At 42.2% G+C, this 27,346-nt stretch overlaps 1 protein-coding gene across 1 annotated transcript in view; it reads right to left on the bottom strand.

Annotated features, from left to right (window-relative positions):
* Nucleotides 1-27,346, bottom strand: part of LOC136679069 (otogelin-like) — a 509,929-nt gene that overhangs the window by 469,911 nt on the left and 12,672 nt on the right. Inside the window, exons 8-9 of the mRNA XM_066657350.1 lie at nucleotides 1,705-1,913; nucleotides 918-1,048 (exon numbers count right to left, since the gene is read on the bottom strand). Coding sequence (XP_066513447.1) covers nucleotides 918-1,048; nucleotides 1,705-1,913 — 340 coding nt within the window. The remainder of the gene's footprint in view (nucleotides 1-917; nucleotides 1,049-1,704; nucleotides 1,914-27,346) is intronic.

Raw genomic sequence — 27,346 nt, forward strand, 5'->3', positions numbered from 1 at the left:
TGCACGGTGTGTAGTGAAGTAAGTTGAATGCTGAATATCCGCTGGGCATTTCACTGTCCTTACTGTCCTCAAGCCTCAGGTCAGATGGAAAGAATGTGCCATCAAGGAACGCAAAAATGCATCAGGAAGACATTCCACTGTCTGAAGCCCTTCCAGCAGTACTTTGTATCATCTGTGCCACTCACAACAAGGAAACTGGCTTGAGTCCATTTGAGGTAATTACTGGATGACCAATGTCACTAGGAACTATTGATCTGTGCAAAGCTGGTGTCCACCTCTGACGTTTTGATTAAATACTGTGAAGCTCTTAGCAGTGTGGTCCAACAAGTAGAATGTCAAGTTCATGATGCATGGGAAGAGCCACCTCAAGGGGGACATAGTTTAGTGCCAGGTCAATGGGTAATGGTGCATAAACCTCAAAGAATGGCTCTTGAAACTAACTGGGAAGGCCCTTATCAAGTTTTGTTGATAACAAATGCAGCCGCAATGTTAAAAGGAAAAGATAAATGACTTCCTAACTAGATCAAGTTTGGGCAGTATGCCAGTCAGAGTCTGGAAACAGAACCAGCATTCTTATGGCTGGGGGTTGCTAGAAGGATGAAGATACATTATGTACACTCACAAGACGAGGGCTCATTATGTCCCACTGCTGGTATATTAGTCTACTCTATCTATCATCTACTGTAATATATTCCAGTTTGTGTGTCCCTGCTCAATAGCCCTGTGATTAGTTTTGATCCTGGCAGAGCACCTGAAGAAGCAGTCAAGATTTGGCATTTTCTGCTTACCTACTATGGAGCCATCTGCATGTATCAGACACCTGTGTGGTGTACAATCCCTAATGATGGCACTGGGCCTACATGGCCTTTAATTAAAACTGTTTGTTATAAGCCCTTCATCACAAGGTTATACAATACCAGCAAAATGTGGGGCTCTTGTGCAGAACAGGGAGACGGGTACATATATGAGATGACCAAACACGTGGCCTGCTGTGGATTTTCCTCTATCCAGCTGTTTCCAAATATAGTGAGATCTTCTGTGAATATTCCTGGAACACACCCATCAAAGCACAAGATTAAATTCTACCCTTCAATTTAACTCGAAAAAAAAAAAAAGAATGTCTAAGGGCAATCTCTTAGAAAGTCAGGACTACCTGCACCCATGAATGCAGAGACAAACTATGGATGCAGCAACTTTTTTTCATTAATAAGCACATGAAGATAATGGTGTAGATGGTAATAGTTTGGTGTTAAGTTGTAACTATTCACAAATGCAATGTTGCTTGCCTAGTTAAATATAATATTCAGTTTCTGTAACTTCAACCGATGTTGCAATATTAGGGTTATTTTCCCAAAAAACAATAGGATAAAATTAACTCGTTTTTACTTTCTGACCTGCTATGTCAGACAGAGTATGTGCAGACATCTCCCTGCATCTCCCATCAGGTCATAACATTCACTATTACAGATCTAGGAATTAGACATGTCCTCTGCACATACATATATCTATTCCTGACAATTTCTAAACATACTGAGTGTGAAGCAAACTAGAAGTAAATTAATTAGTGTTTTACACTATTACTTGCTAAATGCTACACAAATTTCAGTGGTAGGTTAAAAAAAATTACTGATCAGATTTGTACAGTACTTCTGTTAAAATACAAAGAAATTGTTGTCTGATGTTGTATGCAGGACAGAAACTTGCCATAACTGGTCTTTAGTTCATCTTGAATGTCTGCATTGAAATTGCCGCACAATCCACAGGTCCGTCCCACAAATTCTGGACTCAGCTTGATGTAGACTGAGCTATTAAGTCCATGCCATGCCAATGTGAATCCGCGAGGTTGTGATACTAGGATATAGTCAGCAATCCGCTCCAGTTCAATATCATGGATATTATGAGGCAGCGTCACACTACAGAACAAATATGAATATAATATATAGAGTGAGACTCAAATATACCTATTATTTTCAGTCTCTGTCCAGTGCTATTACACCACGCAGTACATATTTGCTTTGCAAGCACTGCAATTACAGTTTAGTATTTTGAAGTGGTCCATGTTACTGTGCTTTTGCAAATGTGTGATTGTATATAAATAAGGATACAATAGGGTTGAATGTTCAAAACACACTCTCCTTATTCAACTATTGATAAGATTTAAATCTTAACTATTGAAATTCTTCTAACATGACAAAAACAGATCTCCTGTCCTGAACTTTACTCATCCTCATTAATGTTGAAACTAGGGGTGGACGATAAAATATTGTTCATGATAATACCGTGTTTCCCCGAATGTAAGACAGTGTCTTACATTCTTTTTACCCCCGAAAGTCCCACTATGTCTTACTTTCGGGGTATGTCTTATATTGGTAAAAAATGTCGATTTTTGTTTTAACCATAAAATTAACATTTATTAACAACCTGAACAGTATGGTATTCACCATAAAACAGTTTTATAAAAGCAAGTGCCAAGAATGTCTTGTTACAACCGTATCATGACGGTATTTCCATGTATAACATGTAAAACAATGAAAAACGGTAAGAACGAACAGTTTGAATATGTTATACTGGAAGATAAAACAGATTTATTCCATGACAACCATGGCCATGCCAATCAGAGCGGCCACCAGCGGCTGCACGTGAGGACACTGAGGCTGCGTGTTGGACCACGGACAACATTACTGCTGCTCCCGCGGCCGCCACATCCCTCCGCTCATTCCGCTCCAGATCCGTCCGCATCCCGCAGTTAATGCAGCAAAAGGTACCGGTACTATGGCTTATATTTTTCCAACGTACAGTTTACTATGTCTTACTTTCGGGGTACGTCTTACATTAGCCGACCCCCCTAAAACCCACACTGCGTCTTACTATCGGGGGTGTCTTACTATCGGGGAAACACGGTATGGGTATGTTTTTTAATACTATAAGACTTTTGTCATATCACGATAGTGACGTAAGTGCTAGCTAACGCAGGCGCATGAACATGATTTGGGCTCAAGTTAGAGCTAGGGGTCTTTCAATCTGATTACATTTAAAACAGTCCACAAATGTCCCGTCCAGCTCTCATGTTTTTCTCTCTCAATCCACCTACCAACGTGAGTTTTTGGACTGTGGGAGGAAACTGGAGCACCTGGAGGAAACCCACGCCAACACAGGGAGAACACACCAAACTCCTAACAGACAGTCACCCAGAGCGGGACTTGAACCCACAACCTCCAGGTCCATGGAGCTGTGTGACTACGACACTACCTGCTGTGCCATCCCCCTGCAAGATAATACTAATTTAAAAATGTTACAAATATATAGCTTCCAGCAGGATTCAAACCCAGGTCTGTCAGGGTGATAGGCCAATACCCAACCAAGTGAGCTACCAGATATTATGAGATTAGACCCAAACACTAAGCAGGCAGTAGTTGAACAAAGGTGAGTAAAACAATAGAAAATTATTTAATTTGTATGTTTTTATACATTCATTCATTATAAAGAGAGAAAGAAATATTTTTGAAGAGAACCAAGAATTAACCACTCTCATAAAGAATGATGTGATCTCATCTCAAATGAGATTTGAACCCAGGTCATCATGGTAAATGTCTGCTAATGGTAAAAAAAACGCTAAAAGGAAACATGATGTAACACAGAGGTAAACAAGCCCCTATCCCAAATTTCTTGGAACATGTTCCAGGCCACAAATTCAAAATGATTTAATATTTGCAAAAAAAACAAAAACAAAAAAAGTTTATCCATTTTGTCACGCTCCGTCCTGTCATGTCTGTTTTCCCCGCCCGGCTCTGTTTGTTATTGTCCATGTCTCTGCCCTTGTCCCGCCTTTGTTCCGCCCCCTTATCCGTCCTCCTCATTATCTGTCTCAGGTGTGTCTTGTCTGTGTCATGTATTTAAGTTCCCTTGTCTCATTTCTTGTCTGTCGGACATTCGTTTCATTCCTCTAGTCATGTTCCTCTTCCAATGTTGCTGTGTCATGTTACCCAGACCAGTCTGTCTGTCTCAGTTGTTTCCTTTGTCATGTTATTACGTTTGCTCTAGCCCTCCGTGTTTAGTTTCTGATTTAGCACTATGTTTATGTTTAGTGTTAGCTATCTGTGTTTATTTACCTTTCTGGGTCTTAGTGAAGTATCTATGTCTAGGTCTCTGTCAAACATCTGTCTAGATCTTTAGTCTGTCTGTATTTCCTGTTTGCTATAGTTCTCCGTTTTAGGTTTAGTTTGTCAAGCTCTTTGTATTTTAGTTTAGCCTGCTTAGCTCCCTTTGTCTGTCTCTGTTAGCTCCCTGTGTGTTGCCTTTCTTTTAAAGTCTCTGTTTTGTTATAGTCTTTTGTTAATAAAGTATTTGTGTGCGTCCACCCCTGTGAGACCGCCATCCATGATTCCTGACAGAATGACTGACCCACTAAAGGACGCAGCTAACATGGCCATGTCACTGGATAAAGCCATTAAAATAGCAGAGGAATTACTGGCCATATGGGTGGGTGATCAACCTGCTATTTTTGCAATCCTTCCTGGGAGTACCTGCGGAGTTTGAAGGAGGTCCCAACTGTAAGGGATTTATACTGCAGATATATTTTGAATATTTGACCTGTCCTACTCCTCCTGAATTTATCCAGGTCATGTTTATGAAATCTCTCCTTAGAGGAGAGGCGTTACGGTGGTCAGAAAAATTAATTAAGGAAAATGCCCAGGATCTTACTGTAGAGACATTTTTTGAACTCTTAAACAAGAGATTCTCCCGTTCTGCTCCCGAGGATTACCCCCTCAGGTCCGAGGAAATATTTTGGGAGGAGGTTGAGGGTAGGGGATGTTAGCCTCAAACTGCTGGACATGGGAGGTGAGGCTAACAGGGGAGCATCTCCGGGGGAACTACGGTTGAAGAAGTCCCTCAAGACTGCGTCCATCAGTCCCCCTAAACCTGCAATAACTCCAGCACGTGCCCAGCGAGCAGCACAAGCCCCTGCCTCTGTGGACGTCTCCGCTCCTGTTCCTGAGATGGTGGTGAACCCCGCCACTCCTGTCCCTGCGAAGGCGGCTTCCACAGCTGCTCCTGTCCCTGAGAAGGTGGCTTCCACAGCTGCTCCTGTCCCCGCGAAGGCGGCAACCGCTGCTCCTGTCTGTGTGAAGGCGGCGAACCCAGCCACTCCTGTCCCCAAGAATGTGGATTCCACGGCCGCTCCTGTCCCCGAGAATGTGGCATCCATGGCCACTCCTGTTCCCGAGTAGGCATCTTCCATGGCCGCTCCTGTCCCTGTGAAGGCGGTCACCCAGGCTGCTCCTGTCCCTGAGAAAGCGGCTTCCTCAGCCGCACCTGCTCCAGAGAAAGCGGCGTCCCCCGCCGCTTCTGTTCCAGCGAAGGCGGCCACCCAGGCCGCTTCTGCACCCGTGACTGTGGCCCCGGCCGCTTCTGCACCCGTGACTGTAGATCGGCTCCAAGGACTTCGGGGCCGATCCCCAGAGTTGTCCTCAGACTGGCTTCTCGGACATCCCCATAGACTTCGTCCAGTCCTGGGCACCTCCGTTTTGATTCCTCTGTCTGTTCTCTATCCAAGTCCCTGTACCTGTGTCTGCCTTTGTGTCTGTTCCTGTCCCTGTCACCGTGTTCGTGTCTGTCCCCGTGAACGTCCTGGTCCCTGTTCCCCTGGCAAGTCCTGTCCAGTCCCCGTTGCTATCCAGTACCTTGTCTCCTGTCTTGTCTCCAGTCCAGTCCCCGTTTCAACCGTCTGTCTTGGCCCAAGTCCAGTCCCCTGTTCAGTCCCAGTACCCAGTTCTGTCACCTGTCCTGTCTCCATTCCAGTCCCCAGTCTTTAATCAAACCCTGTCCCCTGTCCAGTCACCTTCTTCTGTCCAGCCTTCTGTCTCTAGTCCCGTTCTGTCCCCAAAGTTGTCTCCATTGTCTACGCCTGTCCAGTCTTGATCCCCATCCAGTATCCAGCCCCATGTCCAACACCCTGTCCTGTCACATGCCACTGTCCAATCTTCTGTCTCTGGTTCTGTCCTGTCCTCAGTCTTGTCTCCCTTTCCTAATACTGTCCTGTCCCCAGTCATGTCTCCCTCACCTACATCTGTTCTGTCTCAGTCCCCGTCCAGAGTTCAAGCCCAGTCTCCTGTCTCGTATAATGCTCTGTCTCAAGATCAGTCCAAGTACCTGGCCTAAGTCCCGTCTTCTGTCCTGTCTCCCGTCCAGTGTCATGTCCAATGTCAAGCACCCTGTCCAGTCACCTGCTCCTGTCCAGTCTCATGTGTCCACTCCCGTCCTGTCTAGTCCTTTCCAGTCCCAAGTCCTGTCTCCTGTTCCCTTTTATCAGTCACCTGTTCAGTCCCCTGTCTGCTCTCCGATTTTGTCTCCAGTCCGTCACCCTCTTCATTTCAGTGCTTCATCACCCGTCTCTAGTTCTGTCTTGTACCAAGTTTCTTCTCCTGTTTCCACCCTTTGTCAGTCTCCTGTCCTGAGTTCAGTCCCCAGTTTCCGGTCCTGTCAAGTCCCCAGCTCCATTTCCTGTGTCTGTTCCTGTCTTGTCCTGAGTCCTGTCTCCTGTTGGTTTGTTGTTTTGTTTTCCATGCCCTCTCCTGTGCCAGCTCCTGGGGGGTTTAGGTGTACGCGCCCCGGGAGTTGCGCGTTCAGGGTGGTGGGCATCTGTCACGCCCTCGTCCTGTCATGTCTGTTTGCCCGCAATGTGCTCTCTGTTTGTTATTGCCCTTGTTCCGCCTCCTTGTCCGTCCTCCTTGTTATCTGTCTCAGGTGTGTCTTGTCTGTGTCATGTATTTAAGTTCCCTTGTCTCACTACTTGTTTGTCGGTCATTCGTTTCATTCCTCTAGTCATCTTCCTCTTCCAATGTTGCTGTGTTGTGTTACCCAGTCCGGTCTGTCTCTCTCAGTCATGTCCTTTGTCATGTTATTAAGTCTGTCTGTCTTGTTTGCTCTAGCCCTCTGTGTTTAGTTTCTGATTTAGCACTGTGTTTATGTTTAGCGTTAGCTATCTGTGTTTATTTACCTTTCTAGGTCTTAGTGAAGCTCTGTCTAGGTCTCTGTCAAATATCTCTGCCTAGGTCTTTAGTCTGTCTGTCTTTCCTGTTTGCTTTAGTTCTCCGTTTTAGGTTTAGTCTGTCCAGCTCTTTGTATTTTAGTTTAGCCTGCTTAGCTCCCTTTGTCTGTCTCTGTTAGCTCCCTGTGTGTTGCCTTTCTGTTAAAGTCTCTGTTTTGTTATAGTCTTTTGTTAATAAAGTATTTGTGTTTTAGCGTGTGCGTCCGCCTCCGTCAGTTCACCACCCGTGATTCCTGACACATTTGAATATTACATATTTTGTCTTTGTATTCAATTGAATATAGGTTGAAGGGTATTTGCAAATCATCATATTCTGTTTTTATTTATGTTTTACACAATGCTCCAACTTCATTGGAATCATCAGGTCATTTGGACATTAAACACTTAATACACATGAACCATTCTGCTCTAAACACAGACTATCAATCTGTGGCAGATGCTGGTCTTTCAAGGAGGGGAAGCTCAATTTCGGTCTACATCATAAAATGTGTTGGTTTATTTATACGTAAATTCTACCCTCTGTTCCTTTTCAAGAAAATGATCTGTGACCCTGTCGTACCAACAAGGTGTCTTTTCCAGGGACTTGACTAGTGTCCTCTCAATGGCCAGCAGAGCTAGGCTGCTTAAACAGCCTTGGCCCATGTGAAGTGTGTCCGCCTGTGAGTGCTGGACAGAAACTGCGATAGAAGTCAGAAAGAGTGATAGAAGTCAGTCTCCAAACACAAGCTGCTACAAAAAACCCCACCAGAAATAAAAGCTTGATTTGTCGCTAGTCGTTTTTAAAAAAGAAAATGCCGCTAAGAGGAATGAAAATGTAATGCTCTCACGGATCTCTGCACCAAAGGATCGCTCATTTCGCTGTCAATCAAAAAGGGATTCAGCCTCAGACAGATCATCCAATCATCTGCAGAAGCTGAGCGTCCAGGCCAGTCGAGGCCAGCCCACTGCCCCATAGACCCCCAGAGACGCTGAGCATCCGATGGGAGGGACAAAGCCCAGCATTTATCCAATGATTTGTCTCGTTTCACTGCACTTCGCTGCTTCGCTATTGAACTCTGTTTAAAGCACTGTGAAGCTGCAGGAATGATTGGGAGGAAAGCTGCGTCTTTACCAGTGATAAGAAGCTGATTCTGAACAAAAGATGAGCGCGTTGTAGTGAATATTTATTCAATGACATGTAAACACAACAGTATATATTTTATAACTTATTTTTTGACATTTTAGGGGAAGCTAGGGGAAGGAACAGTCACTTTTCATTTGACTGTATATTTGTACCTGTTTCAAATTCTATGTGACAAATAAAAAAATGTTGAATCTTTAATCTTTACACACTAACTTAACACCATTTCTCTAACATTGTTCTTCTTTTCTTCTTAATGTTGTCTTTGATTAGACCGAGAGAGCATTTATAGCTTGAGTGCTTGGTTCTTATGGGCCATTCGCCCTCATGAGAAAAGCTATTGTTCTGGTTGGTTAGTGAGCATAGAGGAAGCTTTAGGTTCCTTGTGATTGTTTGAAACCCATAGGCTGTATCTCAATACACAGGCAATACAAGTGAGTTATTTTTTTATTCTGGTCCCAAGCGCAACATGAATTCACCAGTTTAATCATTCAATCATTGTCTGTAAATGCTCATCAAGTTCAGGGTCACGGCGGGTTCAGAGCCCATTCAGAATCACTGGGCGCAATCACCTGTGGACAGTTTTGAGTCGCCAATCCACCTACCAACAGCATCATATATGTTTAAATTTCATCAACGCAGGATCATACACATGCATAATATTTGTCTTTAGATATACAAGTACATGAAAAAAGAGACCCCTGCCAAATTATCAGTTTCTCGATGGGTATGAGTTTGGCCAGGCTGAGCAGTTTTGTTTTATATGAACTAATGGCAACATTTATTTCAAATTCCAAATAGAAATACTGCATTTTAGACCATCTGTTTTTTTTTTTAGAAAATTACTAATGCTCCAAATGACAAAACATACAGAATGCTACATATTGCATGCTTTCCACCAGTTTTTTACATTGCTGTTGGTTAATGTTATGCCACTCCTGGCATAACAGACTCCTTCTGTCTTCCTCTTGATCACATTCCAGAGGTTTTCAATGGCCTACCCAGGTTTCCGTCTAACCATGACCAGGTGTTGGAAAAAGCTGAAAATTGTACTCATCTGAGAAAATGACCTTACTCCAGTCCTCTACAGTCCAATCCTTATTGTCTTTTGCAAACTTCAGTCTGGCTCTTCCTTGCTTCTTTTGACCAAGGGCTTTTATTCTAACTTTGCATGATTTCAGCCCAGCTTCCAGAAGCGTGTCTCGAACTGTCCTTGCTGTGCAGTTCCCCCCAGCTGCCACTTGCCTTTTATTTTTTGTAGGTCACTTGATGTCATTTTATGATTAAGTCACATTCGAATGAGGTGGTGCTCATCACTGTTAGTAGAGAGTTGTTTTAGACCTCTGCCAGTCTGTAGCTTTGTTGTCCCATGTTTTTGCTGCTTGACCTTGTACTTATGTAGTGGAGGTAGGACAGATGTGCTGATCACCTTCAAGATTATGGATTATTCAAATCATTTGATCAAGTAAACTGAGATTGTCACCCCGCTCTCCAAAATCCACTAGCACACACGTCCTCTCTGTAATGACTGCCATAAAACCACCTCCACATGCACGCAAACACATATAGTCTGTTTTGGAGATCAGATACTCATAAAACTCCCTTTCCAATTTAACCCTGTGATGTTCACGAGAAGATTCATCCATACACTAAAGGGTCTGTACACACTGCTTATGACCATCAGACCATCATTAGACCATCAGATAGCTCTTTTAAATCAGTCATGATTTCTAAACCATTTGTCACCCTAACTGTCAGACCTAATCTAGGAAACAGATCAGCAGATGGCTCAAAGGAGAATAAGTCGACCACCCTCTCAAGGCTCCTCTAAAGAAAACCATTGAAAGCTCTAAGATATAAAAGAGGTTTTGTCCACTAAGCAAAATTAGATTCAATTCATGTGGAACTCCAGACTCAGATCACATGATGGTCACACTCATTCTCCAGGTGCAGCAGCCAATCAGAGAACAGCTCCCTCTCAAGTGGGAGAAACCACGCCAACTAGAAAACAGTCAGGCAGCCAACAGATAAGTGAGTCAAAAAAGAGTCAAACGTGAGTAGAACGTGAGTCAAAAAGAGTCGTAGAGAAAAACAATGTGAGAACAAGAGAACAAGTGAGAACAAGAGAAGTGAGAAGTGAGAACAAGATCTAGAACTAAGCTCTGGCACTGACTCCAACTCACTTAGAGAAAGAAAATAAAAGAGCCCTGACTCCCAATCACTCTGAGGAAAGACGCACCAAGATCACCAAGGACTCATCTGAGAACTGACCAAGGGATGCTCTGATCAGGTCTAGGATTGAGCTTACATTTAGATATACTGAGCATCAGATATTTAAGCCTTTTTAGAAATAACTCCGTCAGTGTCAGCCTTAACTTGTTTTCTTATTTGTTGTTTTGTTTTCTTGTATTGACCAGTCAAAGCATTTTTACTAATGGCTGATCAAAGCAGGTGAAACTTATTTTTGGCCAAAATAAGGACTCACTCCTGAGATTAGTAAATAGATAAGATTCTGAACTCAACTCTGAACTTGATCAATGAGGCATCTCCAGACGTGCCTGTTCAGGAGATTTTCCACACAGAATAGCTACATCATGAGTCCGTCTAGACAAGGAATCCCAACTAAATCACCCTGCTCAGAAGAATGCTGGAAACGGCCTGCTCATATTGGAGGGAATCCCTCCTCAACAACACCATACTCAGCCGCACCCACAGTGGGGACAGGAAAGAGCCCAGGGCTTGGATACCATGCTTCAACTGGGACAGAGTTGCTGTATCCATCGGTTGGTTAAACAATGTCACAGTAAGCCTCAGATCTAATTTTCAGAGCTGATGTCTAATTAGTCCCTGGGTAAACTTCTACTTTAACCACTAGTTAACTTACATTAGAGTTAGATCATATTTAGTCACACTATCTGTATCACCTAGAAACTAATAAGACTCATGAGATGGATTTCATCTGCATTGATCCCAGTTTGTGAGGTTATAACCATTGTGCTATTTCTAACAAGTGATTATTGTTTCTTTACAATAAAGCATAATTTATAATTTGAAGTATTTTTGTTGTATAAGACTGTTCATTAAGATGAAAATTTAAACCCACAATCTAGCGGGGAATTTTAACCACATTTATGATAAATTATTAATATTATTATTGTCTAAAAAGATAATAATAATAATAATAATAATCACCATCAACATCATCATCATCCATAGTTAATAACCACAATTAAGCATAAATAATCTAAATACTGTTCCCACGCTACACTTGTGAAATTAGGTTTTTGAAATTTTCAAGATGGAAGCAAACTGGCACTCACTGTATTCCTCTCCCAGTAAACCTACAATTACCTTTTCTTTTCCTCATTAAGAACCTTTCTTTTTAATGCTTTTGGCATTGTCTATAGTTGTATTATGACTGCACTTATTTTTGGGTAGTTCTAGCACTGCTTTTTGCATCTTTTTTGCACTAGTTTTATAACATGTGAATAGTGATGACAGCAGCGGTGTTTTTTATGCTGATGCTCATTAGAAAAGGATTTTGTTCAGGTGATCAGCATCTCAAAGTAGAATGAAATGTGTCTGTGATGGTATTCAACAAACACTTGAGTAGTCTCTTATTTTTTTTCAGAGCTGTGAAGTATTGTTTTCCAGACTGTCCATTTGGTCCATACTGGTTTCTCTGAGTTTCCATTCTGTATGCTTGAATTTGACTGAAATGAAAATTCTTTACCCACAAGTGATATCAGTCTATTCATTACACAATGTTCTGTTGCTAAAAATGGGAAGGTTTTTAATGTTGAAAATATCAAAAAGCTCTCTATAGGCTCATACAGATGTGAAAGCAAGGTCAATCTGGTCCTAATTTAAAGCAACAGGACTCTTCTTTGCAGTGAATGCATGTGAGGGTGTTAAGTCACATGATTGACCCCTTCTGGTGATAATGTTTGACCTCCTGATTGTCACAAGGATTTCCTGTGGGGAAGAGATGGGCTGTTTGTTTTAAAAGGCTCTGGTTATCAGTTTGTTTAGTTTTAAGGCCATAAACCATGAAACAGGGAGGAACTGTCAGGTATTTATGGTGAGGGCAACACATTTAGGTGCCTTAGGACATTATCCTTAAAAAAATTCTCAAGGGTAGATGTTTAAAGAGTGCCAAAATTATTGCTTCAGAGTCTGGATAGGGTTTTCTATGATGGTCATAAACAGGGGCAGATGCCAGAGAGAATATTCATGTGCCTGTTTATGACTTTCACATCTCAAACTGGTGACCATGGAATTCCAGCTTGAGGTTAAAAAGGGAGAGAGTTCAGATCCTGTCTCACCCATGTGGGTTGAATTAATCCATGATCATAAATGCGATCTGCTGTCGGCCCACCGCTATGCTGCTATTGGCCTGGTGCGTCAAGGTTTTGTTCTGATGACTCTTGCATGAAGACCATATTTGTGCAGGTGTTGCTGAACAGTAGAACAATGTAACACATTTCCAGAGACTGCTAAATCTTCCTGAATGTCTTTTGCAATCAAGGGTTTGTTTCTGATTTGCCTTACTAGCAATCCTACGAGCAGCACTCTCTGAAATTTTTCTTGGTCTTCCAGACTTTATTTTGTCCTCCTTCCTGTTAACTGCCATTTCTTAATTACATTTCGACCTGAGGAAATGGCGACCTTAAAACATTTTGCTATGATTTTGCTTTGAACGCCTTTTGCTGCATTGTGGACTTCAACCATTTAGATTTTTAGCATGCTAGGCAGCTGTTTTTGACACTAATACCTATGGCAGCTGTTTTAACACTAATATTGACCATGGGCGCCCAATCTGTTGCATGCCACTGTATATAATCAATATTTGTTTTCACAGAAGACATCAATGCATGTTCTGCTGTTGTCTAAATATATAGACAAAAATATGATAAAAAGTAACTTATTTCTCAGAAAAAAAGACATAAATCTTCACCTGATGGTGCTGCCAGACAACTGGCAGTGCTGACAAACAACTGATAGAGATGAAAAGAGATGTTGTAGCGTGGTAAAAGTATTTGACTTATTTCTGCTTAATTGTGGTTATTAATTATAAATTATTATTATTATTAATTTTAGATAATAACAATATTAATAATTCATCAAAAAATTGGATACTCTTCATGCTAGAATGTGTTTTTTCCGGATCTTCAGACTTCAGTGACAGGTTCTATACACAATATTACTTCAAATCAAAGAACACTTTATTGGAAAGAAATAATTCATTTAATAGACATAGCACAATTATTATAACCTCACAAATGGGGATCAATGCAGATGAAACCCTTCTTATGAGTCTACTCAGTGGCTAGGCTATATTGCTTGTGTGACTAATATGATCTAATCTAATGAAGGTTAACCTGTGATTAAATTGTAAGTTTACCAAGGGACTAATTAGACATCAGCTCTGAAAATTATATCTGAGGCTTACTTTGACGCAGTTCTAATCAACCAATGGGCACAGCGATTCAGTCACAGTTTCAGCAGAGGGTCCAGGCCCTGGCTCGGTTCTGTCCTCACAGTGGAAGCAGCTGAGGATGGGCTTGCTAAGGAGGTGTTACTTCCAGGATGAGCAGGATGCTTCCGGAGTCCTTGGAGCAGGGTGATGTAAGTTGGGATTTCCTGAGGGAATCACTGGTCCTGTCCTGGTTGTGAATTCCCCGAAAGGGTGCGCTGAACGATGCCTCATTTTTGGTCAAGTTCAGAGGTGGCGTCTGAAAATCCTATGAACGTGAAGGTGAAATTCCTATATTAACTATTTACTAATCTCAGGGGTGATTCTTTATTCTGGCCAAAAATAAGTTTCACCTGCTTTGATCAGCCATATGTAAAAATGCCTTGACTGGGCAATAAAAGAAAAACAACAAACAAACAATAGTAAATTGAGCATGGTGCTGACAGAGTTATTTCTAAAGGTTTAAATATCTGACACAGAACGCTAAAATTGACCAGAGCATCCCCTGTCCAGTTCTAAGATTGGTCCTTGTTCTCAGAGTCTTTCTCAGAATGAGCGGGAGCCAGCACTCTCTTCTAGTCTTTTTTTTTCTTTGTTGAACCGATATAGCGCCTCCGTTCAGTGACTCAGACCTATTTCAACTGTTTCTTTTCTGAAAGCGACTCCTTTTCTATTTAGCGCCGTTACACCCACTTGAGAGGTAGCTGTTCTCTGAATGGCTACTGGTTTGGGAAGTACACGTGACCATCTCAAGTTCCCCAGAGATCAAGTTTTACCTCTGCTGCGGTGAATAAAACATCGTGTATATTTGAGCGTTAATTCCTTTCTTGAGTTAATACATCAAGTATATTGATGTAGGTACATAAACAAATTCTAGTAATTAGAGATTAATTAGCATTCTTTTAAATTGAGAAAGGAATTGGTCTTCTTGTTTGCTGAAATTCATATAAATTCATGCAGACATGGTTAGTATATGCGATCTTCCTTAGATTAAGTCAGAACATTAGTTTGACAAATGTTCTTTGGAGAGTTCTGAGTTTATCAGGTGATAGCTTTAGTGTCCATTTCCAGGATTACTTGGCTGATTTAAAAGAGCTATCTGCTGGCCTAATGGTGGTCTGGTGGTCACAAACCTTTTTGGGAACATCCCAGGGTCAAACTGGTAAGGGGGTTTCATGACTTTCTGGTCTCCAAACAGACTATGTGTGTGTGGGGGTAGTTTCATGGTGGTCATCATAGCTCACCCTGAGAAACGTAGAATTCCTCTTGACCATAAAAATGGAAAGCCAGAGGGCGAATTCTTTAATTTCTCAATCACCAGGTCTGGATGATCCATAATCTTGAAAAGGTTCAGCATACCTTCCCCTACATTCCCCTCCTTTATTTGCAGTTTTGTGGTCCAGTAGGGAGCATGGAGCTGCAAAAAGATTGCTGTGGAGGGAAGTGAGATCAGCAAACACATTCACATCCATTTTCAAAGCTGATGTCTTCATATCCGTGTGTATGGGTGCATATTAAGTGTCATTGCTTGTGTAATGAAGGAATTCTAATTACTTATGGGTAGGTCTTGTTCAAATGCTACCTTGAGGACTGGTTCTTAGATATTGCCCTCGGCTTCATATCTAAACTCTGAGGGCCCACCTCTCTGGGCTCTCTTATGTCTAACAAACTTAACCATTTTATCATACCAAGTTTCTAATTTGCTCTGTAGGGCTTGAGTGTGTTTGAAATAGAACCCAGCTATACCAAAGGTTAAAAGATATATTAATCCTACCAGTGCAACTAGCAAGGTGTCTGGAGTGGACCATGCATAGGTGACAGGCTGTACTGACCAGAGGGGTTGAGACAACGGCGGGATAAAATTGAAATTCCACATAAACATGTATATAACTCTGCGAGATTTTATCCTAGAAAAAAATACATCATACCTCGGAAACCTTGAAGGGTCTACTTTCCAACTATATATAGGATGAAACGATATATATATTTATATTCTTGTGAGAGAAGCGTAAACAACAACCGGCACATTTTTGAGGCACAAGCTTTTTTGTTCCGCCCATAGACGCGTTCTGCCATTCATATGTTAACACTATGGTAATTCAGCAGCTGCTAGTGGAGGATTATTGGCTGATAATTTGCATGAAAACGCCCATTCGCTTGTTATAAACAGAGAGCACATGTAGGGGAATTGTTTTCGTGGAGCTTCGTCATGGCGCACTCACGGTTAACAGCTGCGGAGGCACTGCTACACATCCAGGAGAGCTTTGCTTTGGAAAGTGAAGAGGATGTCAGCTCGTCTGACGAAAGCGGGGAGGACAGTGACGAAGAAAGACTTTATTTTGAGAAGCGGATTGATCCCAAGGAGGTGTGATAGGTAAGTGAAATATTTTCTTTCAAATGAAACAAACCCACGCTTTGCGCTTACTGTGTACACTCCGCGAATTCCGGGTAAATTAAAATAAAGAATAAATTAAATAAGTATTACTTTGTATATGAAAGCATAAATGAATGTAAAAAAAAAAACATGTAAGATGTATAATTTATGTAAGAACGAGTTCATTAATGCTTATGTAAATACACTGAATGCTGCTGTTGTGTAAACGGCACATTCAAATGTAGCCTGTTGCTAATCTGAGTGTGAATGGCATGTTGTACATTAGTATGCGAGGCTCCAGTACCATAAGTGTGGCTTATTGTCATGCTATAATGTGTAAATGGCTGTATATGTTTAGCCTAGTGTGGTAATGTAATGTGTAAATGGCCTGTGTGAATGTGATAGTGTCATCCTATGTAGCTTGTTATGCTATGTACTGATATGTAAATTTTTGTAACTGCTCAGAAGACAATTACTATGCTATACATAGGTCATATGTAAGTACTTTATTTGAAATACAAGTCATTAGTTGTAGTGACTGTTGGCATGTATAGATAATCTTTGTAACTGCTCAAAAGAGAGTTTCTCACATTTATTATTATTTTTCTTTCAGAAATGTGGAAAATATTCCACCTCCAGGCAAAAGAAAACGTCGTCGGCCCAGTCTGCAACCACCAACACGTAGGGCAGGAGCTCATGGTCCTTCCACATCTGCACTGTAAGTTTAGCATTTTGCTATACATAGGTCATGTGTAAATACTGTACTTGAAATATTAGTAAATATTTGTAGAAGCTGCTGGAATTTATACTGATATGTAAATCTTTGTTACTGCTCAGAAAACAATTGCTCACATTTCTTATTATTTTTCAGAAATGTGGAAAATATTCCACCTCCAGGCAAAAGACAACGTCGTCGGCCCAGTCTGCAACCACCAACACGTAGGGCAGGAGCACATGGTCCTTCCACATCTGCACTGTAAGTTTAGCATTTTGCTATACATAGGTCATGTGTAAATACTGTATTTGAAATATTAGTAAATATTTGTAGGAGCTGCTGGAATTTATACCAATATGTAAATCTTTCTTACTGCTCACAGGGCAACTACTCACATTTCACATTTATTGTTTTTCAGTGTACAGCCACCATCATGGGAAAATGAAGTAGTTGAGGATGTCTGTCCACCACCACTGCGCTTTCTTCCTGCAAGGGAGCCTGGTGTTCAACTGAGGAAAGGGGACTGCTACACACCCCTATCCCTCTTCAAGTTGTTCTTTCCAAAGGATGCTGTGGAAGTCCTCTGCCGGAACACAAACAAGCAAGCTGCCAAGAACATTGCAAGAGGTGCAAAATACAGATGGCTGGACGTTGACGTTGCTGAATTTTACAAGTACATTGGACTCATAATCTACATGTCCATGGTCAATTTGAAGCACATCTCTGACTTCTGGCGTAAAAGCAATATCTTCTCCATCCATTTCCCATCAACAGTGATGTCAAGGGACAGGTACCGGTCAATATCCTGGAACATACACATGAGTGATCCAGATGAGGACAGACTAAATGATGCCAAGAGGGGAACATCAGAGCATGACAGACTGTTCCGTTGCAAACCTCTGATGAACACAGTACAGAATGCCTGCCAAGTCATTCTACCATCCACACAGGAATCTTGCTGTGGATGAACGCATGGTGCCTTGCAGAGGACACACCAGCATGACACAGTACATGAAGGACAAACCTACAAAGTGGGGTTTCAAGTTGTTTGTTCTTGCAGACTCCAGCAATGGTTACACTGTGGACTTCTCTGTGTACACTGGAAAGAACAACTTCCCCACTGGCCAGGGACTCTCTTATGACTCTGTCATGTCCTTGGTTGACAAGAGTTTTTTGGGGTCTGGGTACCATGTGTACATGGATAATTTCTATACAAGCCCAAAGCTTTTTAAAGACTTGTATGCCTGTAAGTTTGGTGCTTGTGGAACATACAGAGAGTCCAGGAAAGACTGCCCTCGTACTACTGTCAATGCCCTAACAAAGAAGTCACCAAGAGGAACTTTCCACTGGATAAGAGATGGTCCTCTTCTCTTTGTGAAGTGGATGGACACGCGAGAGGTAGCAATTTGCTCTACCATCCACACAGCTTTCAAAGGGGATACAGTTCAAAGGAGAGTAAAATCCAAACTGGGAATCTGGACCACAGAGTTCTTTCCATGCCCAACACCATTGATTGAATACAACAAGTTCATGGGAGGTGTGGATTTGTCAGACCAGCTGATCCAGTATTACACAACTCAGCACAAAACTTTGAAGTGGTACAGAAAACTGTTTCTTCACTTCTTGGACATTGCTGCTACCAATGCCTACATTCTCCACAAACAACTTATGCAGCAGGACAGCCTGACCCACAAGGCATTCATGGAAGAGCTTGTTGAACAGCTGTGTGGTATGGAAAATGAGCCCCCTGCAAAACCAGCCAGTGGTCTTCATTTGCCGATTCCTGGGAGTGATGTCACTAACCAAAGTATGAAAGCTACTGCTGGCCGAAAGACCTGTGCATACTGCAGGAAGCACAGGGAAAAGCAAACAAAAACTCCATGGAAGTGTGAACAGTGTGATGTCTACCTTTGCATGCAGCCAGACAGAAACTGTTTTAGAGACTGGCATCTTTTGTTGAACTGACTCATACATATATACACACACAAGGATATGTATCTATCTATCTATCTATCTATCAATATGACTATCTTTAGTATATTATCACTATCTTTACATTTATTTTGCCAGTTATTTATTTTTTTGTTTTTATTGCTTGTTTAGTTCTTTTTTTTCCCAATAAACTGTGATAAACTGTGACCATCTGCCTCTGATCTCTTCTCTTTTGACAGCTGTGGCGGTGACAGCTAATGGGCCATTCATTAGGCAGTGGGGTGGGGACCTCGCACCTCGGTTTTCGCACCTATCTTCATGCATATGCAATGTAGGAACCAGTGACTGAGAAAAACAGAGTGTCACCTCACATTTGTTATGTCCTAAGTATAAAATTACATACAATTTATGAAAAGTAGAATCAGCAGTGTGTTGCCAAGACCCGTGTTCACAAAGTTTTGACCTCAAAGGTCCCGGTGAGAAATGTTTAGAATGTGTTTTTTCACAGTATATCAGCACTTCTAAAAATAGGTTTTTGGAAAGTCTAAGTTTAGAGTAAATTTAATCAAAATATAGATGTATGACACTCTTACTGATTCAACATTGTTGTTGCAGAGATAGTTCTGAAAAATGTATGTGTAACACTTTGAGAAAAAATAATTTCAGATGCGTACAATTTGTAAAACAATCAAGGCATGTCAGACTACACCAGAGTGTCTGAAAACCCCTCAGACTCCAGGGGGTTAAGGGTGCTATCAATGGGGGTTAGGTCAATGACTTGAATTCCCTCATATTCTAGGCGAGTTAGTGTTTTGACATCTAGCTCGATGGTCTGTTTGGAGAAGAAATCTGAGACTTTTATGTCACTCTCATATTGGTCAGGGTTCAGATGATACAGTGCCAGGTGTCCCACATGTAGGATTGCGTTAACGGGGACGTCTACCCAAAAAGTCTGGCTAGGCAGGTGTACCCTTTCTGAGGTGTTATGCTGAGGGCCTCTCTTAAGGTAGTGTTAACCAACTAACGTTTTCCAACAATCTCAGCTTGGGTACTGGTTACCAAATGTTGGGGTGTGACCACCACCGGGCACTTGGTATTACTCATTACAGGCTTAAGGCCACAGATTCCATTCGTGCTGTCACGAATAAAAGGTTTGCTTGGACATAAGTAGTGGATGTCTTTGGTGAGTGTGCACATAAGCAAGTTAGGTACCAAGTATAGTATAGGGTTATCATCTTGGTATGCTACAAGAAGTGTTGTCTTTACTCAAACATAGGCAGAATCCTGCCAGAACCCAATGTTAACAACATCTTTCAAATGGTAGATATTTTCGGGCACAATTATGGGAAGGTTAATGATGAATGCTAAGTCTCTGTCTTGGGGATTGGTAGCTTACTCTGTCCTTCTAGATCCATTCCGGATTGGATTGCAAATCCTTTAGAGGTAGGTTTTTCCTACACGCTTCAGCAGGACAATTGTACAAATACCGGAAAATGAGTGGCCCCTCATTTTCTTCCAGTAGATCTGTAGGTCATGCGTGTCTACTAAGTGTTCACATGCCGTGAAAAGCTCTTTGTGTTTGACTGGCTTTTTGTTTGATGTGGTGTAGTTGTTGGTTTTCACAGTTTCAAGTGGCATTTGAAGCTTAGGTGTACATATTAGGTGCGCATGTTTATGCTTTAAATGGGAATTGTGAAGAGAATTTCTGCTATTTCAGCATATTGGGAGGACTGAGCTACCAATTTGAAAATTAGGGGTTCGTAAGGCCACCCGTTTATTCCAACAATGCCCACTCCTGCCATTAGTGTGCGTTCTTGGCGGAATGAACAACCATCTACGTATGCAGTGACAAGGTCTTTGCATGTGGTAGAGTCGAAATAATGGTGGTTAGCCACGAGGGTTTCAGGAGTTTGTGGTACTTGGGAAGGGATATCTCCTTCACATCATCTGCAGGAGGCAAGTCCCATGCCTAGAGGGCTCTTGCAGTTTTGTGCATAATGTACCTCCAAGTCAAAGCTTTGAAGAGCCATTAGCCAGGAGACTACCCAATCGTTAGTCACTACGCCCTCTCAAATTCGTTGGCTGTTCAGGAAAGTGACTGAAAGAAAAGCACAGTTTTGATTTTAGTGCTTGCATGGCTTGTTCCTGGGCTTCGCCCCAGGTGAACTGGGTATCCTTTTTTAGTAGATCATAAAGTGGACGGGCTAGGTCCACATAGTTTTCAATGAACTGTCATGAGTAATTGCATACCCCTAAGAAACTACAGAGTTCCTTAAGATTGGTTGATGCTGTGAGGTCTGTTACGTTACCCCTTGCACTCGACTTACTTGTGGTTCAGCACCATCAGTGCTTACAAGTAGGCCGATGTAATTCACCTTTGTTCTGCACCACTGACATTTGGCGAGTGATATTTTCGCACCTGCTGTCATGAGCTGACCAAGAACATGATCAGTCTCTTCGATGTGTGCCTGCAAGGAGTGGTTACGCATGAGGATGTTATCCACATATATCAGGGTGCCTTGCTTGCAGGCATCAGGGCATGCTTTGTTCAAAAAAATGTTGAACACTGCTGGAAAGTTGGCATACCCGAAGTGGCACCGAGTGAATGTATACTGTCGGTTCACAAAGATGAAAGCTAGCTTGTGTTGGTCTTCTGCTAGTACCAGGATAGTCCAGAATCCAGAGGCTACATCAATGGTAGAAAAGTATTTAGTGTTTCAGACAGAGGGAAGTTCTTGCTCTAATTTTGTCATTGGCCACAGAGACAATTGGACCTGTTGACTAAGTTTCCAATAATCAATGGTCAGGCGCCATTTGCCATGGGTTTTACAACAGGCCATAATGGTGCAGAGTATGTGCTGTTGCAGGGATGAATGATGCCCTTTTTCAACAAGTCGTCGATTATTTCCTGTACCGGTCTTATGATGCCAACAGGATTGTGTATTGGCAGACAAATGTGGGTGGTGCCCCTGGACAAGTGGGAATGCACACTGAGTGAATCTCACTGAGACCACTGTCTGTTGAATCTGTTGCAAAAGATTTTTGATATTTACAAAACACCCCATGGAGGTTCTTGCGTTCTTCTTCGTTTCGGAGTGCATCGGTTTCCTTTAGAATTTGTTCGACTTGAATCATAAATTCAGAGTCATAGTTATTTGGGATTGTGTGGACTCATAATGTCCTCGCCCATATCTGGGAGAAGGGATGGTTCCAGGGAGGATTCCAGGCATGAGTCCAAGGAAAGGACCATGACTGTCATTTGATTATCATCAGCTAAGTCTGCAAATCATTCTGCCAATGGCATCTTTGCTCATGTTCAGAGCTGAGACGAGAGCGACGGCTCGTGTGGGTTGAGTATAGAACACCTTTGGTTCTGGGTGCTTGAGGAGCAGGGACATAGGCATTGGTGCTATAATAGGGATTCACAATTCAAAGTCATGGAATCTAGTACTGACTAGCCAACCCAAAGGAGATGACTGAGAAATCGTTAAGGGTTGAGCGGTTTCATTTTGTACAAACAGATTTTTTTGTACAAAATGGATCTTGCTTGTGTTTCCACCAAAGGTGTGGCTTCTAGGGTGAGGCCTAGTACAAAGAACTGTGGTGACAGTTGTAAAAGTGCATGAGCGTGACTTAAGAGTTTGCCAGGCCGCATGACCAAGCGGGTACATTTGTGGTTTTCGCGGGTACCACAAGGGAACATTGGTTGGCCACCTGACATACCTCAGGAATAGTTTGTCCTGACCCTAGGGTGCTGGGATCTGAGGACAAAGTTTTTGTTGAAATTTCAGTTAAGGACCACAGCATACTATTGGGGGTGTCTACATGGACATCAAGACATACCAATAAATCACTTCCAATGTAAGCATGTGCTAAGCTAGGGATGACCAAAAAGTAATAGGTGAATACCCTTTTGTTCCACTGGACGGTTAGAGCACAAATTCCATCATTTGGGGACATTATTTTTGACTTTGGGTCAAGAGGAAAGCGACAAGGACTGCTAACCAAAGGAATATTCGGTTTAGTGAGGCACATGGTCTTAAAGAGTGTTCTGCTTATGATGGACTTATGGGTCAGTCCACAGAGCCAGAGAGCAGCATTGTCAACATGATGATCTTGTATTGTGAGGCCGTTCACAATAGGATGCCCAGGTGTATCTGCTGCAGAAGGCATAGCGAAAGTGCAAAGAAATGTGCTCCGCTGTTCTAACACGGCAGTAGCAGGCCAAGAAGAGATCTCTGGTGTGGCCTCCATGTGCTCAGTTTCCTCCTCCTCAATGTGAGAGATCAGAGTGGGTGGACCTTCTATTGATTCAAGTTGGATTTCGAGGCGGTAATACTGAGCTTCCTGGTGGTGTGGGGTGCAGATGGGCAAAGGCTCACGCACCTCTGCCCAGATCTTTGACCTTTTGAAATCAATCAGTGGTTTGAATCAGTTAGGGAGGTCTTTGCCGATGAGGAAGGGAATTGTTTCAAGAGGAAAGTGCAAGAGGATGCACCAAAGTCATCGGTTCGATGGCTAAGTCTATTAGCACCATAGATTGAATTGTGAGGCCTGCACGTGAGTATGGCTGAATTTTAAGAGCACAGTCTTAGAGCTGTAGCTCATGATTTTCATGCCGAGCAATAGCTTGAACCTGGTGGAATAAGGTGGAAGACATTAGAGTGACATCTGATGCAGTGTCCAGCAGGGCCTCATGCATTAACTTACCTTACACAATTGTGGACAAATAGAACTCACATGCAACCCCTTTTTTCAGGTAAGTGTCCCATGAACTGTTGGATGGGTCATCTGGCATTAAACCCTCTCTGGCATCTAACTGAACAACTAAGACAGCACTGGAGGGTGTTTGTGAGTCACCCCCCTGTACAATTTGATTCTCAGTGTTTGTCTGGGTCATGGGGAGATCGCACTGAAAGATGGCTTGTCACCTCTCCTACATAACTCTCTACTGTTTCTGGGGTGTTAGAAGATGGCACAGAGTCAGGTTGCACAGAGGTGAGGGTTTTTTTCTTTTTCTCTTTACAAATCATTGTGAGCATTCAGCGGATTTCTTCTAACTTAAGTTCCTTAGTTTTAGACTTGTCTTTGTCATTATTTTCTTTATTTTGGTACCAGTATTTCTCCTTCCTTTCTTTAGGAGAATCAGAAGGCTGGTTCTGAGCTGGTTGCTCATATCACTTAGGGGGATATGCTAGTTTTCCATGGCGCACACCTCTGTTTCCTGCAGGGTAATTAATAGTCACGACCATACCCAGGCCTGTGCCGCGGGTTCCAGAAATTTTGCCTTGATTGCTGTCTGGCCTGCGAGGAGGGAAACGTTTGTAGTGTTTTGAGGGCAGAGGAGCTTTCGGGCCCTCTCTCAACCACAGCGTTTGTGAAGGGTCCTGGGCGGATCTTGGTGAGTAGCACCCTCCAACTCTAAAGGTGGAGAATTAGCATTGACATTTAGGACTTTAGGACATTTCAAGCCATTTATTTGCTTTTTGTTGAGATTTTAGGGAGTCATTTCTGGGTCCGAAATATGCCTGCCTGAGTCTGAATTGCCTGCCTGAGTCTGCTGAGGGAATTCCTCGCGTTGCTGTTTTACATTCAAGGCAGCAGCCAGTCCTCTATGTGACAGGTAATTGGAGAATTCTTCTTCCAATGCTTGGCAAAGCAATTCATATTGCACATTCACATAATCTGGCTGGCATTCAATTATGTTACTGAGTTCTCGGCCAGAGGTCAGTTTAATCAAATAAAGTCATCTACTCTGATTCCGGGGAAACGTTGTAGATAGAATATAATACAATATCTTTCAAATAAGAAAAGATATCATAAGAGCCATCTGGTTTGGGATAAAAGCGTGTTATATTGCGTGCAATTTTGTCCAAGCCTTTGTATGAGGGACCCAGAGGGTGTAGAGATGTGTGACTGGTTTGCAGTGCACTGGGTCTAGCAGGGTGTTGGAGTGGATGGCTGACAGGAGACACAGGGTCAGGCGCAATACCTGTTGATACCAGAGGAGGTGCTGCAGCAGCTCTAAAGGTTATGATCCCTGAGTCTGGTTCCTGATCCTCGCTGTCTTCCTGCTGGTCCTGTCTTTCGCTAGCGGCACTAGGTGGCACATTAGGCGTGACATGTGGCAGGGTGTTCCCTTCAGCCATTTCTTGCTGAAGCTGACTTAATTCTGTCTCCACCTGTGCTCGCAGTCGCCGAGACACATCAAGTTCACATTCATTGGCCCTGAGCTGTACTATATCTAGGATGGCTATTTGACCTAATGCTTCAGTTAGGGGCTTGCTCTTGAGTATATCTGTTTAGTGGTCACCTATTCACTTGCCCACCATGTGTTCATGACTGGCCTGTGAAGCCTTTTGCACAATTTCTGCGAGTCCAGGTATCACATCACTGGTGAGGCTTGTCAGGACAGAGAATGCCTCATCCCATAGGCTATCTCCATGTGCTTCCAATGGAGAAGTCCCTTCTGCAATGTTAGCTGTGCTTTAATTCTATTCAACCAGGATTAATCTTGTCAATCCCTTTTAAATTCACCTGAATTAAAAATCACCTGCACTGCGTATCTTAAGGACAAATGCTAGGATTTGTATGGTGTCCAAGTTCACTTGTGAATTTCTAAAAGGAAGACTGCTAGTGGTAGAGTGAGGAGGGGAAGTTGCTATATACAAGTGAGCAGTAAGGGAGAAAAAATAAAATACAATTATTCAATATATAATATATATAATGGTGATTGCTCTAAGACTGCAAGGGAAGCTCAGCTTCCCCTAAAATATCAAAAAATAAGTGATCAAATCCTGTTTGTGTGTACATGTCATTGAATAAATATGCACTACAATGCGCTCAACTTTTGTTCAGAATCAGCTTCTAATCGCTGGTAAAGACGCGGCTTTCCTCTCAATCATTCCCGCAGTGATTTAAACAGTAGAGTTCAATAGTGAAGCAGCGAAGTGCATGATGATTGGATGATCTGTCTGAGGCTGAATCCCTTTTTGATTGACAGCGAAATGAGCGAATCAGCGATCCTTTGGTGTAGAGCTCCGTGAGAGCATTACATTTTCATTCTGTTCTGAGTTGAACCGGAGACATTCTTAAACCTCTTAGCGGCATTTACTTTGTTAAAAAAACGATTTTTTCTATTTCTGGTGGGTTTTTTGTAGCTGCTTGTGTTTGGAGAATGACTTCTATAACTCTTTCTGACTTCTATCGCAGTTTCTGTCCAGCGGGTGCTGCTGAGCCCCTCCACCGTCACAAAGCACTCACAGGCGGACACACTTCACGTGGGCCAAGGCCGTTTAAGCAGCCTAGTAGTGATGGGAATTTCGGCTCTTTTTGGGGAGCCGGCTCTTTTGGCTCTGCTCTTCATAAAGAGCCGGCTCATTCGGCTCTTAAATGGCTCTTTGTTTTACCACTTATTTCCACTGGTACAGAACAATATTACCTTTTACATTTTACATGACTATATGGACAAAATATTATTGTTCAATATTAAAAATAAATAGTGTTGCAATGGCCAATTGTTTTTATGGCTGTCTTGTAATAACTCACTGATTGCACTCACACATTCAATTGTATAAATAACTTTAAATAATAACTTTAAATTATAAATAACTTTAAATTTTTATTTAAACACCTTAATAAAAAATCACTTGTAAACTCTGAAATGGAAACTCTGAAAAGCCAATGGAACCCAAAAGGTAGGCATTACAAAATAACTTATTATATTAAATAATCATCCATTTCTGGGTAATAAAATAAACAAATAGTCTGCAAAGTGCAAAACAGCAGCATTCAATGGTAGTGATTAAAACAACCACAACTGTCAACAAACATTTAACTGATTTAACATATTCTTAATCTATTTTTTGGAAGGCAGAAGTGTCCAAATGTCTCAGCTTGGAGGGTTGGAGCTTGCTTGTTGTTCTCTGATTGGTTGAATGACAAGACTTAGAAAAAAATGGCTCGGTCTTAGATGGGAACCCGCTCTCATCGTTCACTTACAAGAGCCGGCCCTTTGAACTGGTTTGTTCGCAACCGACACATCACTACAGCCTAGCTCTGCTGGCCATTGAGAGGACACTAGCCGAGTCCCTGGAAAAGACGCATTGTTGGTACGACAGGGTCACAGATCATTTTCTTGAAAAGGAATGCAGGGGAGAATTTTAGTAATAATAAACCGACACATTTTATGGTGTAGGCCGAAATTGAGCTTCCCCTTCTTGAAAGACCAGCATCCGCCACTGATATATACAGCGGTTGGACAATCACACTGAAACACCTGTCATTTTAGTGTGGGAGGTTTCATGAATAAATTGGACCAGCCTGGTTGCCAATCTTCATTAATTGCACATTGCACCAGTAAGAGCAGATTGTGAAGGTTCAATTAACAGGGTAAGAGCACAGTTTTACTCAAAATATTTTAATGGACACAACATTATGGGTGACATACCAAAGTTCAAAAGAGGACAAATTGTTGGTGCACGTCTTGCTGGCACATATGTGACCAAGACAGCAAGTCTTTGTGATGTATCAAGAGCCACGGTATCCAGGGTAATGTCAGCATACCACCAAGAAGGATGAAATACATCCAACAGGATTAACTGTGGATGCAAGAGGAAGCTGTCTGAAAGTGATGTTCGGGTGCTAACCCGGATTGTATCCAAAAAACATAAAACCATGCC

This window comes from Hoplias malabaricus, chromosome Y, assembly GCF_029633855.1.
Source record: "Hoplias malabaricus isolate fHopMal1 chromosome Y, fHopMal1.hap1, whole genome shotgun sequence".
In the NCBI taxonomy this organism is placed as follows: Eukaryota; Metazoa; Chordata; class Actinopteri; order Characiformes; family Erythrinidae; genus Hoplias; species Hoplias malabaricus.